At 43.2% G+C, this 19,744-nt stretch overlaps 2 protein-coding genes across 2 annotated transcripts in view; one reads left to right on the top strand and one right to left on the bottom strand.

The window, feature by feature from the left end:
• The window catches only part of Mcm10 (minichromosome maintenance 10 homolog), a 525,621-nt gene that overhangs the window by 45,114 nt on the left and 460,763 nt on the right, over window positions 1-19,744 (top strand). The gene's annotated exons all lie outside the window — the stretch shown is intronic.
• Window positions 1,025-2,083, bottom strand: LOC137617655 (craniofacial development protein 2-like). Its single transcript, XM_068347658.1, has one exon. It carries the CDS (start codon window positions 2,081-2,083, stop codon window positions 1,025-1,027), a length of 1,059 nt encoding a protein of 352 aa, XP_068203759.1.

The raw sequence follows: 19,744 nt of genomic DNA, 5'->3' as shown, positions 1-19,744 counted from the left end.
TGGCTGATGATTGCACCAAGGTACTTGAATTGTTGGACTGTTTCAAGTTGTTGACCACCGACCACGATTTTTGCTTTGATTGGTTCGTCGCTGTTTCTCATTAGCTTTGTTTTTTCAGCACTGATTTCCATTCCGTATCTGGTTGATGTTTCATCCAGACGTTTCACGAGGTTGACCAGCTCATCTTCGTTCCCTGCCAGGCCATCAATATCATCAGCAAACCGAAGGTTGCTGATTGTTCGTCCTCCGATGCTAACTGTGCTCACATGATCTTGGAGTGCATCTGTCATAATTTGTTCAAGGAAGATGTTGAACAGGGTTGGTGACAGAAGGCAGCCTTGGTGGACACCTACTGAAGTGTGGAACCATTCGCCTATTTTGCCTTGGGCAAGGACCGCGCTGGTTGCTTTATTGTACAGTGTTTGGGTCGTCTGTATCAGTTTTTGTCCCATGTTGTACCTGTTCATTGTGGCCCAGAGGGCATCATGCCATACGCCTTTTTGTAGTCAATGAACTCGTGGAAGATGTCTTGCTGGTGTTGGCTGTACTTCTCACACAGAACTCGAAGATTGAAAATCTGTTCCATTATGCTCCTTCCTCTTCTAAACCCAGCTTGTTCTTCGGCAATGATCTCTTCTGCCTGGGGTCTCAGTCGGTTCAAAATGACTCTCAACATCACTTAGCTTGCGTGGCTGATAAGGCTAATCGTTCTATAGTTTTGGCATTGCTGTAAGTTGCCTTTCTTGGGAAGCGTGATGATGAGGGACTGTGTCCAGGGTGTGGGCCATTCACCTGTCTGCCAGATCTTGTTGCAGATGCTAGTGAGGATGTCAGTCACTGTCTCTCCGCCATGTTTTATAAGTTCTGCAGGGATATTGTCTACTGTACTCCTGCAGCTTTTCCATGTTTTAGCGATCTGATCGCTTCCTCCACTTCTTCTCTCAGTACTGGGAAGTCGTTGTTGTTAGATGATTTGTGGCACGATGTTACATTGGGATCTAGATTGGTCTGGTAGTTGTAAAGGTCAGAACAGTACTCTGTCCACCTCTAGAGTATGTCTTCTTTTTCCGTGAGGCAGTTCCCTGCTTTGTCTTGGATGGTACTGACTCTTGCTTGCTTTGTTTTTGTTAGATCTTTCACGATTGGGAAACGCTCGCCTACTGTTGTTCTTCTCCAGCTTTTCCTCAATTTCTGTACACTGTTTTCCAATCCAATCTTCTTTGGCCTGGTTCATGCTTTTTCCTATCTTGCGGTTGATTTCTCTGTACTCTGTTGCTCCGGTGGGTGTGGTCTTGTTCTTTTTCAGTTCTCTTCTTTTGTCGCACATATCCATGATTTCATCTGTGACCCATCGCTGTGTTTTCCTGCGAACATTTCCAAGCGTTTCATTTGCAGACTCTATCATGATTTTGTTGAATTGAGCGGTCAGCGTTTCCGCGCTGTGGTCTTCCTCAAGCGTTAACAGTGGGGCAAACTTCCCTCCAACTGTTGCCTTAAAGGACTCTGCGATGTTGAAGTTCACAAACACCAGATCATGGTCGCTACCGACATCTGCACCAGGGAAAGTTCTTGTCGTAGCTCTTTTGATCCCCGATCTGAACTGATTTTGTACAAGAATGTAGTCGATCTGGTTGTGGTGGATTCCATTAGGTGCATGCCATGTCCAGCGTCGTGATGCCTTGTGCTCACCGAGTGTATTTGCAACCACCGCATTATTGTAGCTGGCAAACTCTAGTAGTCGTAGTTCTCTCTCATTGGACACGTCATTGCACGAGGGGCCGCAGAATTTCTTCCAGTCCTTCAGTGCGTCTTTGCCCACTTTCGCATTCCAATCTCCCTGGATGATGAGTATGTCCTTTTTGTCCACTTTGTCGATGGTTTCTTGAAGTTGACTGTAGAATGCCCCCACAGCATCATCGTCGTGGTCTGTTGTTGGTGCATAGGCCTGTACTATTGTGATGTTAAATGGTGTTGCTGTTAGGCGGATGGAAATGGCCTTGCTGGAAACTGGGCAGCAACCTAGTACAGAGTTCTTGATGTTCTTGTTGACAAGAAAACCTATGCCTTTGGTATGTTTGTCCATCTCTCCACTGTAGTACAGTACATGACCTTCCTCGGTAAGGTGTTCCCCATGGTTCTTCTACCTAACCTCACCGAGTCCCACAATGTGCCAGGTGTACTTCTCCAGTTTGTGTGTTAGTTCCTTTAGTTTCCCTGTCTGGGCAAGGGTTCTCACGTTCCATGTTGCTATTGCAACGTTATCTCTTCCTCGGATCTTCGGAGGGGATGTTGCACCAGTAGTACACTTGTCACGTCTGCCCTGGTGTGCAACGGATGGCGCGGTCCTTGTTGACCCGGGCGACGACCGAGCCGGTATGGTATCCTTTTTTGTTGTGTCCATCATGCAGTGTGTCTTGGGCTGATGAAGCCTGTCAGCGCCCATCCCTCTCCAGGCCAGGTCACAGCCGACTTCCTCCAGTACCCGGGGGCTCGCCTTGATCTCGAACACGTGGCCGTTGTCATTCGTCTAGGAATTCTTCGCCCTGGCCGGTGCCTATGGAACAAGGTCTTTTGCCCAGTGATGCCGTGTTAACACCACCCCCTCGCGTGGTTTAGTCCGCCAGCTGAGACAGTGTACCAGGGTGTGGCGCTTGGAGCCAGCACGTGAGAGATTTAGGAGATGGATGAGGTCCAGTGATGCCACCCACTCTCCCATTAGATGATAGAGTGCAGCTGGTAAACATTAAAGGTACCACCACTATCCAGAGCCCCCTACACTTCGTTCACTACACAAAAATATACAACAGTGGATTACCCAAAAAATCTGGGCAAAAGGCAAACAATCAAGGATGAACTGGGCACAGGGCACCACCCCTTGATTTTATACTGGGCAAGGGGACCCAGCAAGAACCTTACTTCCTTCTTATCTTCCCTTGCCTGGGGCTAGCTCGATATAAGTAAAATATCAGAACATTAGGTGAAAGGAAACATTATAATTTTTTTTAAATATGACAACAGGATGCAGTGTGGGAGAAAAACATTCTGATAAATAACTTATTAGAAAGATTTAAAAAAAGAAAAACTGCTACTAAGAAAAAAAAAGTGGCTGAGAAGGGGACACCATGGTGAAAGTTTCTGGAATGAAATTCCGTCTTTATGAAAACAAGGAAAAATATTTATTTGTAAATGGAACAAAAAAAAAAGTTTATATTTCTTAGAGGAAGAGAAAGAAAATTTAAATAAATGACTTATTAGAAAGATTTAAAAAACTTAGGATTGCATTGACATTGTTTCGTCAAATTCCAATAAGCAGTTAAAGGATAAATTCGTACCCCTTTACACTCCAGTCTCACAATAACAAGATAAACAAATTTTGAATAACAAAAAACTATTCACCATCTATTTAGGATACATTCAAATACCAGTAGCTGGCCTTACGATCAAAGGGTTCATAAAACAAGGATTGCAATTCATGCGGCAAAACTAGAAGCTCCCGGCAAACTTGCTTTATTAGGCTACCACATGCTGACTAGCAACATACTCAGGTTGATCATACTGATTTATTCCTAACTATGACAGGAACAAACTTGAAGCTTAAAGGAGAACCCCGCAACACTGTGGTTCATAATCTGCATGAACAATCCACTGGGTTTAGGAATTGACAACACATGAAGTTTGGCTATCACTGAAAAACTGTTCTATGCCACTTTATGTTCACTTGGTTCTGGGGCAAGTATTTGAAAAACTGTCCATAAACCCTCTGTGTCATTTTATTACCACCTAGGTCAGTGATAAGACTAATCTAGTTTTATTGGCTCCTAATTTTGAATCAAGTTACCATGTAGTAGGGCAGAAATATTTACAATACAAGTCTTGAGTAACTATTCTTTTGACAACTTCATCTTTCCTATATACGTACAGTACTTTGAAGATTAACGTAAATTCCTCAACCTACTGAGTGTAGGGGGCTGCTGTCATTACCTGTTGAAATAAAGGATAATGGATTAAGGCATTTTTGGGGGGCCACAGATGGGTATACAAAATAATAGTGTCTCATAACAATATATAAAGAAATTAAATATTTATTCCATACCCACAAACCATTTAGCTTTCTTTGACACAAACCCCTATATATTGCAGCGCACTAATACTCTCGCGCACGCACCAATATTCTCCTGTGCACCCGCGCGTGCCAATATTCTCCTGAGCGCGCGCACACGCCAATATTCTCCCCCGCGCGTACGCGTGACAACAGACACGGGCGCAGGATCTACACCCGGCAAGGTCACCATTGCCTTATTCCCCTCCCCGCAAACGCATTCCAGCACGCCCTGTGGGAGAAGGGTTCAGGATCCCTAAACGCCTTCTAAGGTGGACCCACCTATTACGGTGACTCCTCGTAGGGAACTTTCTGTCCCTTTCCCTTCAGGGGATCTGTCTGACAGTGCATCAGTCAGTCAGCAGCCTTGGTTCAGTGCCTTAGTCAGAGCTGTAGCACAGGTATTCAAGCCTGTCCTGTCCGACCACTCATCAGAGCAACTTATAGCTCTGGACTCAACACGGAACCATGTCTTCCTCCACCCCTTTGAAGAGGAAAAGAGGAGTTTCCGACGCGGTCACTTCCACGAGGATGAAGCTGACTCCGTGCAGACCATCAAGGCTAGTCCCTCCAGTATCTCCCCAGGGATACTTTCCCTCCCTGTCGGATGAAGACCATCCTTCACCAAGGGAATCGCATGAGGACAGAGACACTTCCATCGCACCATTGGAGGAAATCTCGCTTCACACGGAGAGTTCCCCTCAATCTGAGACCAGGAGGGACATGACCCTCAGGCCTTCGATGTTGGAGTCTTACCTCCTTCCTCGGAAGGAGTCCAAAGACTCCAAGACTCTGCCAAATTCCTCCACCAGGGCTAGAACGTAGACAGCCAGCCACTCAAGGAATGTCCGCAACTCACCCCAAGAAGAGCTCCTGGGATAGAAGGAGTCTTCGCTACGAGTCCAACATCAAGAGGAGACCAACAAGAATAAAAACATGCATTCTGGCAGGTTCTGACTCTAATGAGGGTTCTCAATGGGTTGTCCGACCCAGAGATACCCCCTCGAGAGGGCAAAGACACGGTCTTAGACCGCATCTTCGGCACTCAGAAACCCTCAAAGACCAGTGCAGCCCTGTCCTGGTCTCAAGGGTTGAAGAGTACCTGGGACAAGATCACCCAACAGCTCTCCGAGTTTGCCTCCAACCGTGCCGGCTCTACAAACAAGCTCCTACCACCTCCTCGCGTAAAGCAAAGGAGGTACTTTAAGATCCTGGAGGAACCCAGTTCAGCTCTTCTACTTTACCATTCTCTGGAAGAGCGAACCAGGGGAGTCCCTCTTGAGAGAGACTCCATCCGGCAGGTCTCGTTTTCGGCGGCCAATGTCCTTAACCAGGAAAAGGTCACTAAGTATGCGATACAAGCTACTGCATGGCTGGACATCTGGTTTGGGACCTTAGGTATCCTGATACGATCCAAGGATTTTTCCAAGAAGCGTACCAGGAAGGCAATGGAGACCTTTTTACTCTTAGGCACTCGCACGATCGAGTTTCTTGCCCACCAAGTTTCGAACTTGTGGGCAAACACTATCTTGAAATGTCGAGATGCAGTATCTGAGAGGTGCCACCAGCAGGTCCCAAGCGTCGAGATAAATAGGCTCAGACATTCCTCCCTAGAGGGGACCCATCTGTTTGAGCCTAAGGGCGTGGAACTTACTGCTGAGAGGTGGAGGAAGTCTCCTCGAGACTCCCTCCTCCATAGGGCTTTAACAACTAAGCTCTATAAACCTCCAGCACCTCAGCAGTCTCGCCCAACCAAGACCGTAATGACGAAACCAGCAGCGAAGACAGTGTTAGGGTAAAAATTCCTCCAGGGGAGGAAAGAATCCTAGAGGGAGTGGCCAAGGCTGCAACCGCTAGGATAGGAACTCCCCCTGTGTTTCCACCAGTGGGGGGATACCTACAAAGTTGCTCAGACAGGTGGAAGCAACTCGGGGCCGATTCCTGAAGAATATCCGTGATCCGTCTAGGATATCGCGTCCCGTTCATAACATCTCTACCTCCCCTGACCAGTAATCCAGTGTCAATAGACTCCCTTGCTTTGGGATTGGCAAGGGGACAGGCCCTTTGGGCAGAAGTCTAGACCCTGTTGAAGAAGGGCGCTCTCCAAGAGGTCCTTGACGGATGTCCAGGCTTCTTCAGTTGACTCTTTCTTTTAAGAAAGGCGTCTGGAGGCTGGAGACCAGTCATCGACCTCTCAGCCCTGAACAAGTTTGTCAAACAAACTCCGTTCAGCATGGAGACGGCAGACACTGTCAGACTTCCAGCCCAAACGTGGTTACGTCTCCTCGGTCACCTTTCATCGCTGGCCCGTCTAGTTCCCAATGGTCGCCTCAGGATGAGATCCCTTCAGTGGCAACTCAAGTCAAGGTGGAATCAGACTCGCGATTCCCCAGACATCCAGATTCCCATGGGATCAGCAGAACTGACAGACCTCCAGTGGTGGGCGACAGACGAGAACCTGCTAAAGGGAGTGGACCTTCTTGTCCTCCCCCCGGATTTACTGCTGTTCTCAGACGCTTCAAAAAAAGGGTGGGGGCCCCACGTGCAGCACCACACGACCGCAGGCCTCTGGTCAGGGTCAGAAAAGTACCTCCACATAAATCTCCTAGAGATGAAGGCCGTCTCTGGCCCTTCAACAGTTCCAACAGTTCCTGGCGGGCCATTCAGTGGTTGTGATGAGCGACAACACCACAGTAGTGGGTTACATTAATAACCAAGGAGGTACTTTTTTGCAGCAGCTATCCCATCTAGCAGTAGAGATACTGAGATGGGCCGAAATCCACTCGATACCACTATCGGCACGCTTCATTCCGGGCAAAAGGAATGTGCTCACTGACAACCTGAGCAGAGCATCTCAGCTAGTGAGTACCAAGTGGTCTTTGGATCATCTAGTAGCCAACAAAGTCCTGACTTTGTGGGGTTCTCCGACTGTGGACCTCTTCGCAACAGCCCTGAACTTCAGGCTCCCGCTGTATTGTTCCCCAGTCCCAGACCCCAAGGCTCTCTGGCAAGATGCTTTCCAACAACGGTGGGACAACATCGACGTTTATGCCTTTCCCCCGTTCTGTCTGATGAGGAGGGTACTCGACAAGACCAGAACGTCGGTCAATCTTTCAATGATCCTCATAGCTCCGCTATGGCATCACACAGAATGGTTTCCAGACCTTCTGCAGCTCCTAACGGAGCCCCCAAGAGAACTCCCTCCACGACACAATCTACTCAAATAACCACATGCCAGCATATTCCACAAAGCCGTAGCTTCGCTAAGACTTCATGCCTGGCGACTATCCAGCTTCTCCTCTCTCAGAGAGGATTTTCGCAACAAGTTGTGACTAGGATGTCTGGATACCTGCGTAAGTCATCAGCAGCAGTCTACAAAGCAAAGTGGAAAGTTTTCTGTGGTTGGTGTTGCGGAAGGGGTATCTCTCCACTCGATGCCACTATTCCAGCAATAGCGGAGTTCCTCGTGTATTTGCATGAAGAAATGCGCCTGTCAATATCGGCAGTAAAAGTCTATCGCTCAGCCTTAAGCCTCGCCTTCAGACTGAAAGGAATGGACATTTCTTCATCGCTAGAACTTTCCTTACTCATATGGAGTTATGAACTTACCTGCCCCCAGCCAGAAGTGAGACCTCCTCCATGGAATGGGGTTTGAGTTCTCAGGTCTCTCAAGAGACCTCCCTATGAACTGTTACACCAGGCAACCAATCCCCACTTGACGTGGAAGATGGTGTTCCTGCTAACTTTGACTTTAGCCAAGCCAGTCATTGAACTTCATGGTTTCTGAAACGACATTGCCCACTCAAGGGAATGGAGAGAGAGAACATTCAGCTTCGTCCCTGAGTTTATTGCTAAGACTCAGAACCCGGGAGTAGCAGATCCACGATTCGACTCCTTCCGGATTTCTAGTCTCCATGCTGTAACAGATGACCCAGACCAACTTTTACTATGCCTAGTAAGGAGCTTGAGGCTGTACCTCAAGAGAACAGCCGCAGCCCGTCCTCGTGTGCCTGCACTTTTCGTCAGCACAGGAAGAGCCAAGAGGAGGGTCACCAAGAACACCATCTCAACATGGATTCCCAAGGTCAATGACCATGTACTGAATCCAGACCTCCTTTACGTCGTCTCAGAGCTCCTGATGTCTGGCGTAGCTACTTTATTGGCAATTAAGAGAAACTTCTCAGTGACGTAAGTTCTTCAAGCTTGGGTTTGGAATTGTCAGACCACATTCACATCCCACTACCTGCAAGACGTGACCCACAGGAGACTCGATATGTTCTCTATCGGTCCTGTGGTGGCTGCACAACATCTGGTTTAAAACTTCAAGCTCCTTATTGAACAAGTAGCAGAAGGTTGAGGGCATTTTTACCCGGTTTTAGTCTGCATGAATAAAAAGGTTTGACTGGCTCTTAATCTTTTCCTCATCATCCCCTCTCTTGGGGAAAGCAGCATCCTGGGTTCTCTGCATAGCTGACCTCAAACCACCGCAGGTAAACCATGCTCCCTTGTGTACCTAATATTGAACTAATACTGTTGTGTCCCCATACTCTGACGAGGTGGTATTGGGAGAGTCCTAGTTACACAGTTTTTCCCTGTAAAGAACTTGGAATAACTTTACCAGGACAGTCACACTTCTACATACCTCAACACACAGCTTGCGTAGGCTGCGGACCATGCGTAGCAAGGTTTTAGTGAGGTACAGGGACTCCTTATTTTTTAAGTACTGATAGACTTATATAAGGAACCGCCGGGTGAAGCCAAAAGCCAGATTGGCTGAGATGTCCACCCTTCCTAATGAGTGAGTCACCCCTATTAAATAGCGTGGTTTGTATTCCAGTTATGGAACAAATGACAAATTCGTAGATAATTTGTATTTTTCCCTACTTTACAAACGTTAGCTATTTAAGCAAACTTACCCGCCAGCCGTACAGTGAACCCTCACTACTTCGCGGTTCGACCATCGCGGATTCACCACTTCGGGGATTTTTTCCATAACCCATATATATACAGTAATATATATATATATATATATATATATATATATATATATATATATATATATGTATTTATGTATATATGTATGTATGTATATATGTAGGTATGTATATGTGTATACATATATATATATATATATATATATATATATATATATATATATATATATATATGTATATATATATACACACACATATAGACTCCCCCAAAACCCACAACCTTAGTTCACAAGGATGGTAAGGTTGCAGGCACTAATGGCACTAACGAGTCTGAGCGGGACTCAAACCCCAGACTGTCAAACACCAGTCAGAGACGTTACCAATCAGGCCCCAGCCAGAAGATCAATTCTGCTCTTAGGGTTTGGGTTGGACGACATAGCCTGTCTAAGGCTGGAGCGTCAAGAGGTCGAGGAGACGGATGCAAATCGCCGAGGCATGAGATATTACACATAGAGAGTCCTTAAATAGGAGGATTCTAAGTCCCTCGACGGCAGCTCTCCCGAGGAATCCTCAGGCTGCGTTAATTCCTCGCGTGTTATTACAGGTAAAAGTGGAGACACGAGTAGCAGACAAACCTTATCTCTTACCTCTCGTATCTTTCTTATCGAAAGGGGAAGAACGATAGAAGTCGGAGTGTCTGGATGTAATGGCGAAGACCGTTGACAAGAGTCGGAAGACTCTCTGTCATAAGAGTAAAACTCTTGATGACGATGGTCGCGCGCATAGCGCTAATTGCGTGCGTGCGCAGACACTCTATGCTAATTGTTACAAGAGCCCGACGACTCAGCGTAACAAACTCGAAGGTTCCAAGTCGTGTGAACTCGAAAGTCCAGCGCGACAGAGGCCCGAAGGAATTCCAAGGTCATGAGAACCCGTAGGATCAACATGACAAAGGTTCAAAGGCTCCCGATCATGCCCGCCTAAAGGGTGATCGTCACGAGACCCCGAGGGGTCAACGTGAGGAAAACCAGTAAGTTCAAAAAGACGTCTCCTTACAGCACGAGAGGGAGAACGTCAGGAATGAAGATAACTCCTCTGCAGGGTAGATTTTTTCTCGCGAAGGAGAACGTCGCTTAAGACAAGGCTCTCGCTCCGCCCCTGAAGGAGAACCAAAAGCCTAAGGGGGAGGAGCGTGGATCAGCAAACTCCGACAAGTTTTCTCTCGTGAATGGGAGGAAGGTTCTCCCGAAGGAGATCGCCTAAAACAAGCTTTCTCCCTGCTTTATGGGGAAAAGCGTAGGCGTAATAACCTCTCTGTCGAACGAGGGAGAAGTCCTCCCAAAGGAGGATATTGCCTAAGGCAAGATTTCTCCCCGCTCTATGGGAAAAAGTGTAGGCGTAATAATTTCTCTCGCACGAACGAGGGAGAAGTCCTCCCGAAGGAGGACATCGCCTAAGACCAGCTTTCTCCCAGTTCTATGGGAAAAAAGTATAGGCGTAATAATCTCTCTCTCGCGAACACGAGAAAAGTTCTCCCGTAAGAGGACATTGCCTAAGACAAGTTTTCTCCCAGTTCTATAGGAAAAACGTAGGCATAATAATCTCCCTCTCGTGAACGAGAGAGAAGTCCTTCCGAAGGAGGACATCGCCTAAGACGAGCTTTCTCCCAGTTCTATGGGAAAAAAGCATAGGCGTAATAATCTCTCTCTCGCGAACACGAGAAAAGTTCTCCCGTAAGAGGACATTGCCTAGGACAAGTTTTCTCCCAGTTCTATGGAAAAAATGTTGGCGTGATAATCTCCCTCTCGTGAATGAGAGAGAAGTCCTCCCGAAGGAGGACATCGCTTAAGACAAGCTTTCTCCCAGTTCTATGGGAAAAAAGCATAGGCGTAATAATCTCTCTCGCGAACGAGAGAGAAGTTCTCCCGAAGGAGGACATCGCCTAAAACAAGCTTTCTCCCAGTTCTATGGGAAAAAAGCATGGGCGTAAAATTCTCTCTCTCGCGAACGAGAGAGAAGTTCTCCCAGAGGATCCTAGTCTGTATCCAGTTTCAGCTGGACTCGCCAATGGAAATAAGGTATGATACTCATCTGATTCCTCTCACAGGTTGTTAACGACCTTGTTAAGGTTTTTCTGCCATATTTTCCAGCTCGCGCTAGAATATCTCCTATAGTAAAGAATTCGGGTTTGTATGTTAGGAAAAATACAAACTCTGTTATAAGTTTGTCATTTTTCTGTAGTGAAAAAAATTGGGATTAGCCAAGGATAAAAAAAAACAAGGGTTTGAGTGTTATTTTTTTTCCTCCTCAGCAGTCCACGATTGCTATCATCTTTGGTACGATTTTGTTCTTGTTTGCTGTACAACACCCCGATGCGAGCAGTTTTGGTCCGTTACCGTATATGGTTGCGATGTGAGTGTCTTTGGAATGTTGCCTCTTTTGCTCGTTATCTCTAGCCAATGTAAAAGATATCTAGTAAAGCTCTTCAATTTAAGTTATACTAGATATACTACTAGGGGTTTAAACATTTTTAAGAGAGCGACAGGGCTTAAGGGCATGATTCCAAGTTGCAACCTCCAAACTACTTGCGATCTGTTGCAAACCTTCTCAACTACTCGGAATTGGTCTTACACCCTCTCACCTGCCTGCTAGATTGCTCTTCCATGGGAGTAGCACTTCTAACATTCTCTTCTGTTCCTATAAGATACAACTTGAAGTAAGGAAGCAAGTTAGATAGTGAAAAGAATGTGTACCTGACAGCCCCAGCCTTGTTGCACCCCCTCCCATTTTTTTCACTACCAAATATGCTTCAGATGAAGAGTAAAGCAAGCATACCAATCATGCACTTCATCAGCACAATCCAAGGACAAATGCTGATCCAACACTAGAGGGTGTTGGGCTAAGAATAACTATAGCAGAGCAGACAGGGTTAAAGGCGCAACTGACACGTGCCAGGAAGAGAGGCCAGTCCCCTGTTTTGAAAGTCCAAGGACATACCCTGTTGAGAACACCTTTTCTCCTCCGATCAGGGAAGTTAAGCGTTGGGTGGCATCAGCACTTGGAGGGATGACGGCCTGGAAACCCATATAATGTTGGAAAATACTCGTGAAAAAATTGAACACCATATGTAATCTTAGCATGATCCATGGACAATGATAGCATGCAAAATACTGAAGTGTTTATTAATTCTTGCCTCTTACACTTTGGGCAGAATTCCTCTTTCATCCTACGATGCAACCTGTGGGAGGATGCCTGTAACCCGGTTACATTAGGGAATGGTGTCATACGACAAAACTTTGGACTGTCAACATGATCCAGTCCAGATTCTGCGTCCCGTTCACCAACTCTCCTCCTGTAATTTACCAACATCTACTTCTTCAGCCTACCACCAGAAACTCATGAAGGACTTAGCCTACAGGCAGAGGTTTAGCTTGAGCAGCAGGAGGGCACTCTCGGGAGAGCAAGCATGTACCTCAGCATGCTTACAAGCATGCTCACCTGATTTCACCAGTGTATCTGCTGTCTGCCTTTTTGATAAGGTACAGCATTGAGCAATATTAGCTAATAATGTTTACCTTCTCTACGAGGTTAACAATATCTCTCTTAAGCTTTTTCATTGAACTCTTTCTTGTAGAGAAGTTGTCTGGGGATGGGAAACCAGTTGTAGACCTAGATACAAACAGGTTTTGAGAAACTTCATCCAAAAGGAAAATCCCAAAACAAGCAGGAGACAATAAGGCCATTTGGACATCATGATGGCAGTTGATCGGAAGGAGGTATACTTCCAGATCCCAATCTATCTTAGCTTCAGAGCAGGGACACATGCTAATGACATCTGTTACCTACGCTACCTTGAAACCAGTTGTAGACCTAGACACAAACAGGTTTTGACAAACTTCATCCAAAAGGAAAATCCCAAACAAGCAGGATACAATAAGGCCATTTGGACATCATGATGGCAGTTGATCTGAAGGAGGTATACTTCCAGATCCCAATCTATCTTAGCTTCAGAGCAGGGACACATGCTAATGACATCTGTTACCTACGCTACCTTGACGACTTCCACCAGGACAAACTCCTCTCGTTCAATCATGATCTGGGATTGTGATGAAGCGGAAAGTCAGCCTGGCGCCCAAAGAAAGACTTATTTATTTGGGAAAGACATAGACATCTAAGGGTGACGAGTCTTCCCACCTCAAGATTAACCAGTGTCTTCGGGAGATAAAGTTTTCTCACTCCTTCAATAGCCCCATCTGTAACACAGCTTTAGCAGAAGGGGGCTGGAAGACCTAACCTCCCTGAAAAGTTTTATTCTAAATGGACGTCTCTCTTCAGCCCTTCCAATGGTATCTGAAGAGCGACAGTTCACATGACAGCGACCCTCCTCTTGCAGTAGTCTGAGAGAAGAGTCCTGTCTCGATCGGCAATACCATTCAGGATGGACTTGTTGAAGGGCCCTTTCTCCTGCTTACACCTGGATGGACCGAGTACACCATTCTTATATCAAAATGTTGAGATGTCAGGTAGCTCTTAAGCTCTTTTGGCCTCTTGACTGATCACTCAGTGGTGTAAATAAGTAACAACACCACTGTAGAGGCAGAAATAACAACACCACTGTAGAGGCAGAAATAACAACATAAGCAGTACTGATCTCTTTGCAATGTACCAACTGACTGTAGAGATCTACAAGTGTGTATGTAGTGCCCAACCCTGAAAAAGAAGGGCTTTTCACAGGATCGGCAATGAGAACTCATTGTTCAGCCTTAAAAGTCAGGCCTTAGGCTGAAAGCAGTTGGGTTTGCCGCTTCGGTGGAACTCTTGATACTCACATGGAGTGTTGAACAGACTTGTCCTCCAGGAGAGGTAAGGCACTATCCTCAGATATTAACAAAGTTTGGTGGTCCCTTAAAAGAACACTTTTGTGTGTTTGGAGCCTCTTCATACAGAAAGCTACCCTTTGAGAGTTTTCCTTGCTTGACATAGTCAACTACAACTCGACAAGTATGATTGCAAGCATCATTGCCCCTACTTTAGCGTCAATCATACAGAAAGATGGGGACAAGTTTTGCTCCCCCCCCCCCCCATTTATTCCTGAGCTTCTTGCTAAAATTCCAAATTTGGTCTATTCTCAATACCAGGATTCTTTTCCTTAGTTCGTGAGCCAATGATTGGAATAGGCAATCGTGATCAGCTACTTTTGGGAGTTTTTATCCGTCCATTTCACTGTTACCTTAAATGTACACTACAGCTCCTCTCCCTTATCTCGAGGAGAGTGGTGAAAGGAGCTGACTCGATACGTTCCTCTTGTGGCAGAGGGGAGTTTGTGACTGTACCCATTTGTAGGTTTCACCCCTTGCTCTGGGAAAAGCTAGGGTTAAACACAGGATGATAAGGCTGTATCTACTGCCCTGTCATTCTGTAAGAATCTATCTGTGGTCCAAGTACTCTAGGCTGGCATGTGAAAACATCAGACAATGTTTACTGCTCATCACTGTGCAAATTAATCCGCAGGTAACTAGATGCATTGTGTTAAGAGTCTGTAGTAGTTACACAGCAGGGGGTATTGCTCTGTCTGTTCCTCTGCACAGAACCTAACCAGGGAATCGAGGAAGGAGGTTACGTATTAGACTGGGATGAAGTAAGGATTGATTAGCACTTTCCTTTCCCTTTCATCTTCCCCTCTACTGGGGCACAGCATCCGAAACCTCAGCTGGAATCAGTTCGCCTACAGGCAGGCCCCACCTTACTGGTAGCATTTCTGTGACATGCCATAGAAGTGTCATTCCACATACTCCTTACAAGGGGGAGCATGTAATAATCAGGCAAACACATAGCTTTTCATGATATAAGGTGTGAACTAAGCAAACCTATTGGAAACTACTGCTACTTGGTTGGAACTAGAGAAACCCGTTAGCGTACATATGTCTCAACATTATAACACAAGAGATTTTCAGCTCAGTGACCTTTATTGCATGAGTCGTGGAGTCACTGGTGCACAAGGTGTAAGGAACCTGAACTCTCACTACCTACAAGGACCGAGTTTAGGAATCACGGCATTTAGTTTTAGAGCAAGTTATTATTATTATTATTATTATTATTATTATTATTATTATTATTATTATTATGATTACTACTAGCTGAGCTACAACCCTAGTTGGAAAAGCAGGATAGCCCTAGTGCTCCAAACGGGAAAAATCTCTCTGTGAGGAATAAGGAAATGAATACACTATATGAGAAGTAATGAACAATTGAAATAAGATATTTTTAGAACAGTAACAACATTAAAACAGATCTTTCATATATAAACTCTGAAAAGAAACTTATGGAGTAGGAACTTCCTCCCGCTCAAGGATGAGTCACCTATGTATAGGACAAGCGATTGTATTTGTGATGGAACATATAACAAACTTTTAAGTGATTCGTATTTTTCTTAACTATACAAACCCGAGTTCTTTACTCATACTTTCCGGCCATCACGAACCCCTTAGAAAGTCCTAGCTGCAATCGAGGTGACTACTTAGTGTGCAAGGAAACCCCACCCCCTCCAGGTTACTACTGGCCAACTACCTACGCCTGGTAATAAAATTGTGATTGCTGTATTCCATCTTATCTGCTGTCAACCCTATGTTAAGGACTCGGTTTGTATAGTTAGGAAAAATACTAATTACTTGCAAATTTATTATTTTTACCCTCTGTAAATTCTGCATCAAGGGTTTTTCTGCTTACACCCTTTAATGCTACAGTACTGGATTCTCAATTTTCAGAATACAAAAGTTAAAGTTATCCTATTGTCCAGTTTGCTAATACTTCATGCCTGCGTTTATCATGAAATGCTGTTTAATAATTGCTTATAATTATATATATATATATATATATATATATATATATATATAAATATATATATATATATATATATATATATATTTATATACATATATATATATATTGTGTATATATATATATATATATATATACATATATATAATGTATATTTATATATATATATAATATATATATGTATATATATATATATTATATATATATATATATATATATATATATATATATATATATATATATGTATATATGTATATATATACAGTATATATATGTATATTTATACATATATAAGTGTATATATATGTATATTTATACATATATAAGTGTATATATATGTATATTTATACATATATATATGTATATATATGTATATATATACAGTATATATATATATATATATATATATATATGTATATGTATATATATACAGTATATATATGTATATTTATACATATATATGTGTATATATGTATATTTATGCATATATATATGTATATATATATATATATATATATATATATATATATATATATAATGTGTGTGTGTATATTTGGGCTTCTCCAAATAAAAGGTAAATTTAGTTAAAGATGTGTTTAAAGGTTTAAAGGTCGCTCATGAATGGCAGAGGCAAGGGACAGTGACATTGCCCAAGCAATCAGGACAATGCCCTAGAGACTAACCATATACTATATGATCAGTGCCCAAGCCTCCTCTCCACCCAAGCTAGGACCAAGGAGAGCCAGGCAGTGGCTGCTGATGACTTAGCAGATTGACCTATAAGCTCCCCCAAACCCCCAACCTTAGCTCACAGGGATGGTAAGGTTGCAGACAATAATGGCAGTAACGAGTCTGAGAGGGACTCGAACCCCCGACTGGCAAACACCAGGCAGAGACGTTACCAATCAGGCCACAGCAACCCTAAAAAAGTCAAGCGATCATAGAATGGTGAGAAGCAAAATTTGTTTAGATCTAAGTAAAGGGAGAAAAATATCATTTCAAGAAAGAAAATAAACACTCCTGTAATAGGAGAAAAATCTGATGACATTAATGTAGCAAAACAAAATTGTTACTCCCAACTACATGATGAAATGGAAGCAATTAAAGAAGAAATGAACATTCATCGTCATCGTCGTCGTCTACGCCTATTGACGTAAAGGGCCTCAGTTAGGTTTCACGAGTCGTCTCTATCTAGAGCTTTTAATTCAATACTCCTCCATTCATCATCTCCTATTAAGCGCCTCAGAGTCCTCAACCATATAGGCCTGGGTCTTCCAATTCTTCGAGTGCCTTGTGGAGCCCAGTTGAAAGTTTGGTGAATTAATCTCTCTTGGGCAGTGCGAAGGGCATGCCCTCACCATGATCTCATCTACATATGACACAGAGTAATCTCTGTTATAGTTTAATTTTTAAACCTGGCCTGTCATTTACCTCCCAATATTTTGCTAGACTCAGTTTCACTGCCATACCACGACCCACGTCTACACAACTGCACCGATCTCGCTAAACTGATATATGGCCTAACCCCCATATGCAATTTCAGGCAACTCGATTTCTAAACTCCACCCAACCTAGCCACTGTCTGACTTGCTCCTTTCAATCCCACCAAACTACAATTCCAAATACCCCTAGTATTAGAGATCATAATCCTTAAGTATTCAAACTATTCCACCTCACCAATCTCTTCTCCCTCCTATGATATTACATTTTCCACTTTTGTTTATTCATGACTTTATGTAATTTCCGTGTATCTTTGTTTTACGTAAAAGCTGGTAATGCAGTTAATGGTCCTTTAGACTAGTTATAGAAAAATATCTCGTTGCGGTTAATAATAGCAATAATGATATTTTTGATGAAGCTAACTTGAGAGGGGCAACGATTTTTGTTTTAGTTGGGAATTTGGAGTTCATGAAAAGTAGTATTAATGTAGTTAGTTAATATAGTCAATATAAAATGTGAAAATACTAATGATTATGTAAATTATTCTTATCATTGTTGTTGGTGAATTTATTGTTGTTAGTGTCGAAGGTTCCTTGGTGGTAGTTTCGCCAGGACACCAGCCACCCGTTGAGGTACTACCGCTAGAAAGTTATTTGGTTCTTTGACTGGTTAGACAGTACTACACTGGATCCCTCTCTCTGGTTATGGCTTATTTTATCTTTGCCTACATATATACGGAATAGTCTGGCCTTTTCTTTCCTTATTCTTCTCTGTCCTCATAGACCTAACAACACTGAGATTTACCAACAAATCTTCACTCAAGGTATTAACTATTGCACTGTAATTTTTCAGTGGCTACTTTCCTCTTGGTAAGGGTAGAAGAGACTCTTTAGCTATAGTAAGCAGCTTTTCTAGGAGAAGGACACTCCAAAATCAAACCATTCTCCTCTAGTCTTAGGTAATGCCGTAGTCTCTGTACCATGGCCTTCTACTGTCGTGGATTAGATTTTTCTTGCTTGAGGGTACACTCGGGCACGCTGTTTTATCTTATTTCTTTTCCTTTTGTTTTTTCAAGCTTTTATAGTTTATAAAATTATGAAAGATTAATTTAATGTTGTTACAGTTCTTGAAATATTTTAATAGGATTGTTTATTACTTCTCTTATAGTTTATTTATTTCCTTGTTTCCTTTCTTCACTGGGCTATTTTCTCTGTTGTAGCCCTTGAGCTTATAGCATCTTGCTTTTCCAACTAGGGTTGTAGCTTAGCTTGTAATAATAATTATAATGGGAAACCGCTTTTTTTGGCTCACTTCGTGTTATGTGCAGTTTATAAGATTAATAATAACGTTGGATACGAATCTTTTCTTTCTTACCCAACACTTGACATTCACATCGCTTCCTATATCGTAGTTATGGTGAAGGGTAATAGTTATATATTTCAACGAGAGCAACGGTATTTAATGAACTTACTTGTCACTGTAATTGCCCCTGTTTTACTTCAACAAGACTGAAGTATGCTATGTGTGTATGTGTGTCATCTTTCCTTCTCTTTGACCTGTGTTCCAGTAACTAAAAATAACCCTGACGTTAAATTTCTCTCTCTCTCTCTCTCTCTCTCTCTCTCTCTCTCTCTCTCTCTCTCTCTCTCTCTCTCTCTCTCTCTCTCTCTCTCAGAAGTTCTGGGTAATTGTTAGGCACATACTGAACAAATATTGTCCAGAGACACAGTAATAGTCGAAGAAAGTTGTGGATGTTTGTCGAATCCGAGTGAGTCTCAGTTTACGAACTTTTTACCTTAGTGATGCTCATTCAAGTGTTAATCTCCGTAGAATTAATAAAACTTCAGATGTTTATAGAGAAACACTCCGGGTGTCCTCGGCAACGTTATTCGTTCATGTAATTCCTTGGAAGACTTCTGGGGATCTTTCAAGTATTTGCTTACCCTACATTCCTAAGAAAAACTCTCTGGCTTCTTGTTATTTATGCTTTTACAAAAAAATGAAGTCTTATTCGCACCCCCTTTGACGGTGTATCAAATCGTGGAACATAATTATAGTCACAGAAATAATGATGTATTTTTCTAGGTATGTATTATGGCATATTCTTTAAGAATGAAGCATTCACGTATTTTTGAGGATTGAACTATTGATTTTAAGGAAATGTGCAAAATGGATAAATCTCATACGGACACAAATTCGGAGTGATAGAACATGGGATATATTCTTGAAACTCGAAATAGGGAAGGATTCTTGAGACAAGTTCATGTATATGTTAAGGAGGTTTAAAGTTCTACCGTGATCTTTAAACATAATCGTAAAGTGAAACGTATGTCACCTTTAATGTGTGGCCCAAAGTAGCTCTTAAAGAACAAAAGAGCTTATTCTTGTAGCATGTCATATATTTGTTAGGGGGGTAAAATACAATATACTGGAA

This window comes from Palaemon carinicauda, chromosome 23 (assembly GCF_036898095.1).
Source record: "Palaemon carinicauda isolate YSFRI2023 chromosome 23, ASM3689809v2, whole genome shotgun sequence".
Lineage (NCBI taxonomy): Eukaryota > Metazoa > Arthropoda > Malacostraca > Decapoda > Palaemonidae > Palaemon > Palaemon carinicauda.
Note: the sequence above shows the minus strand (reverse complement) of the source record. Positions and strands in the feature narration are given on the sequence as shown.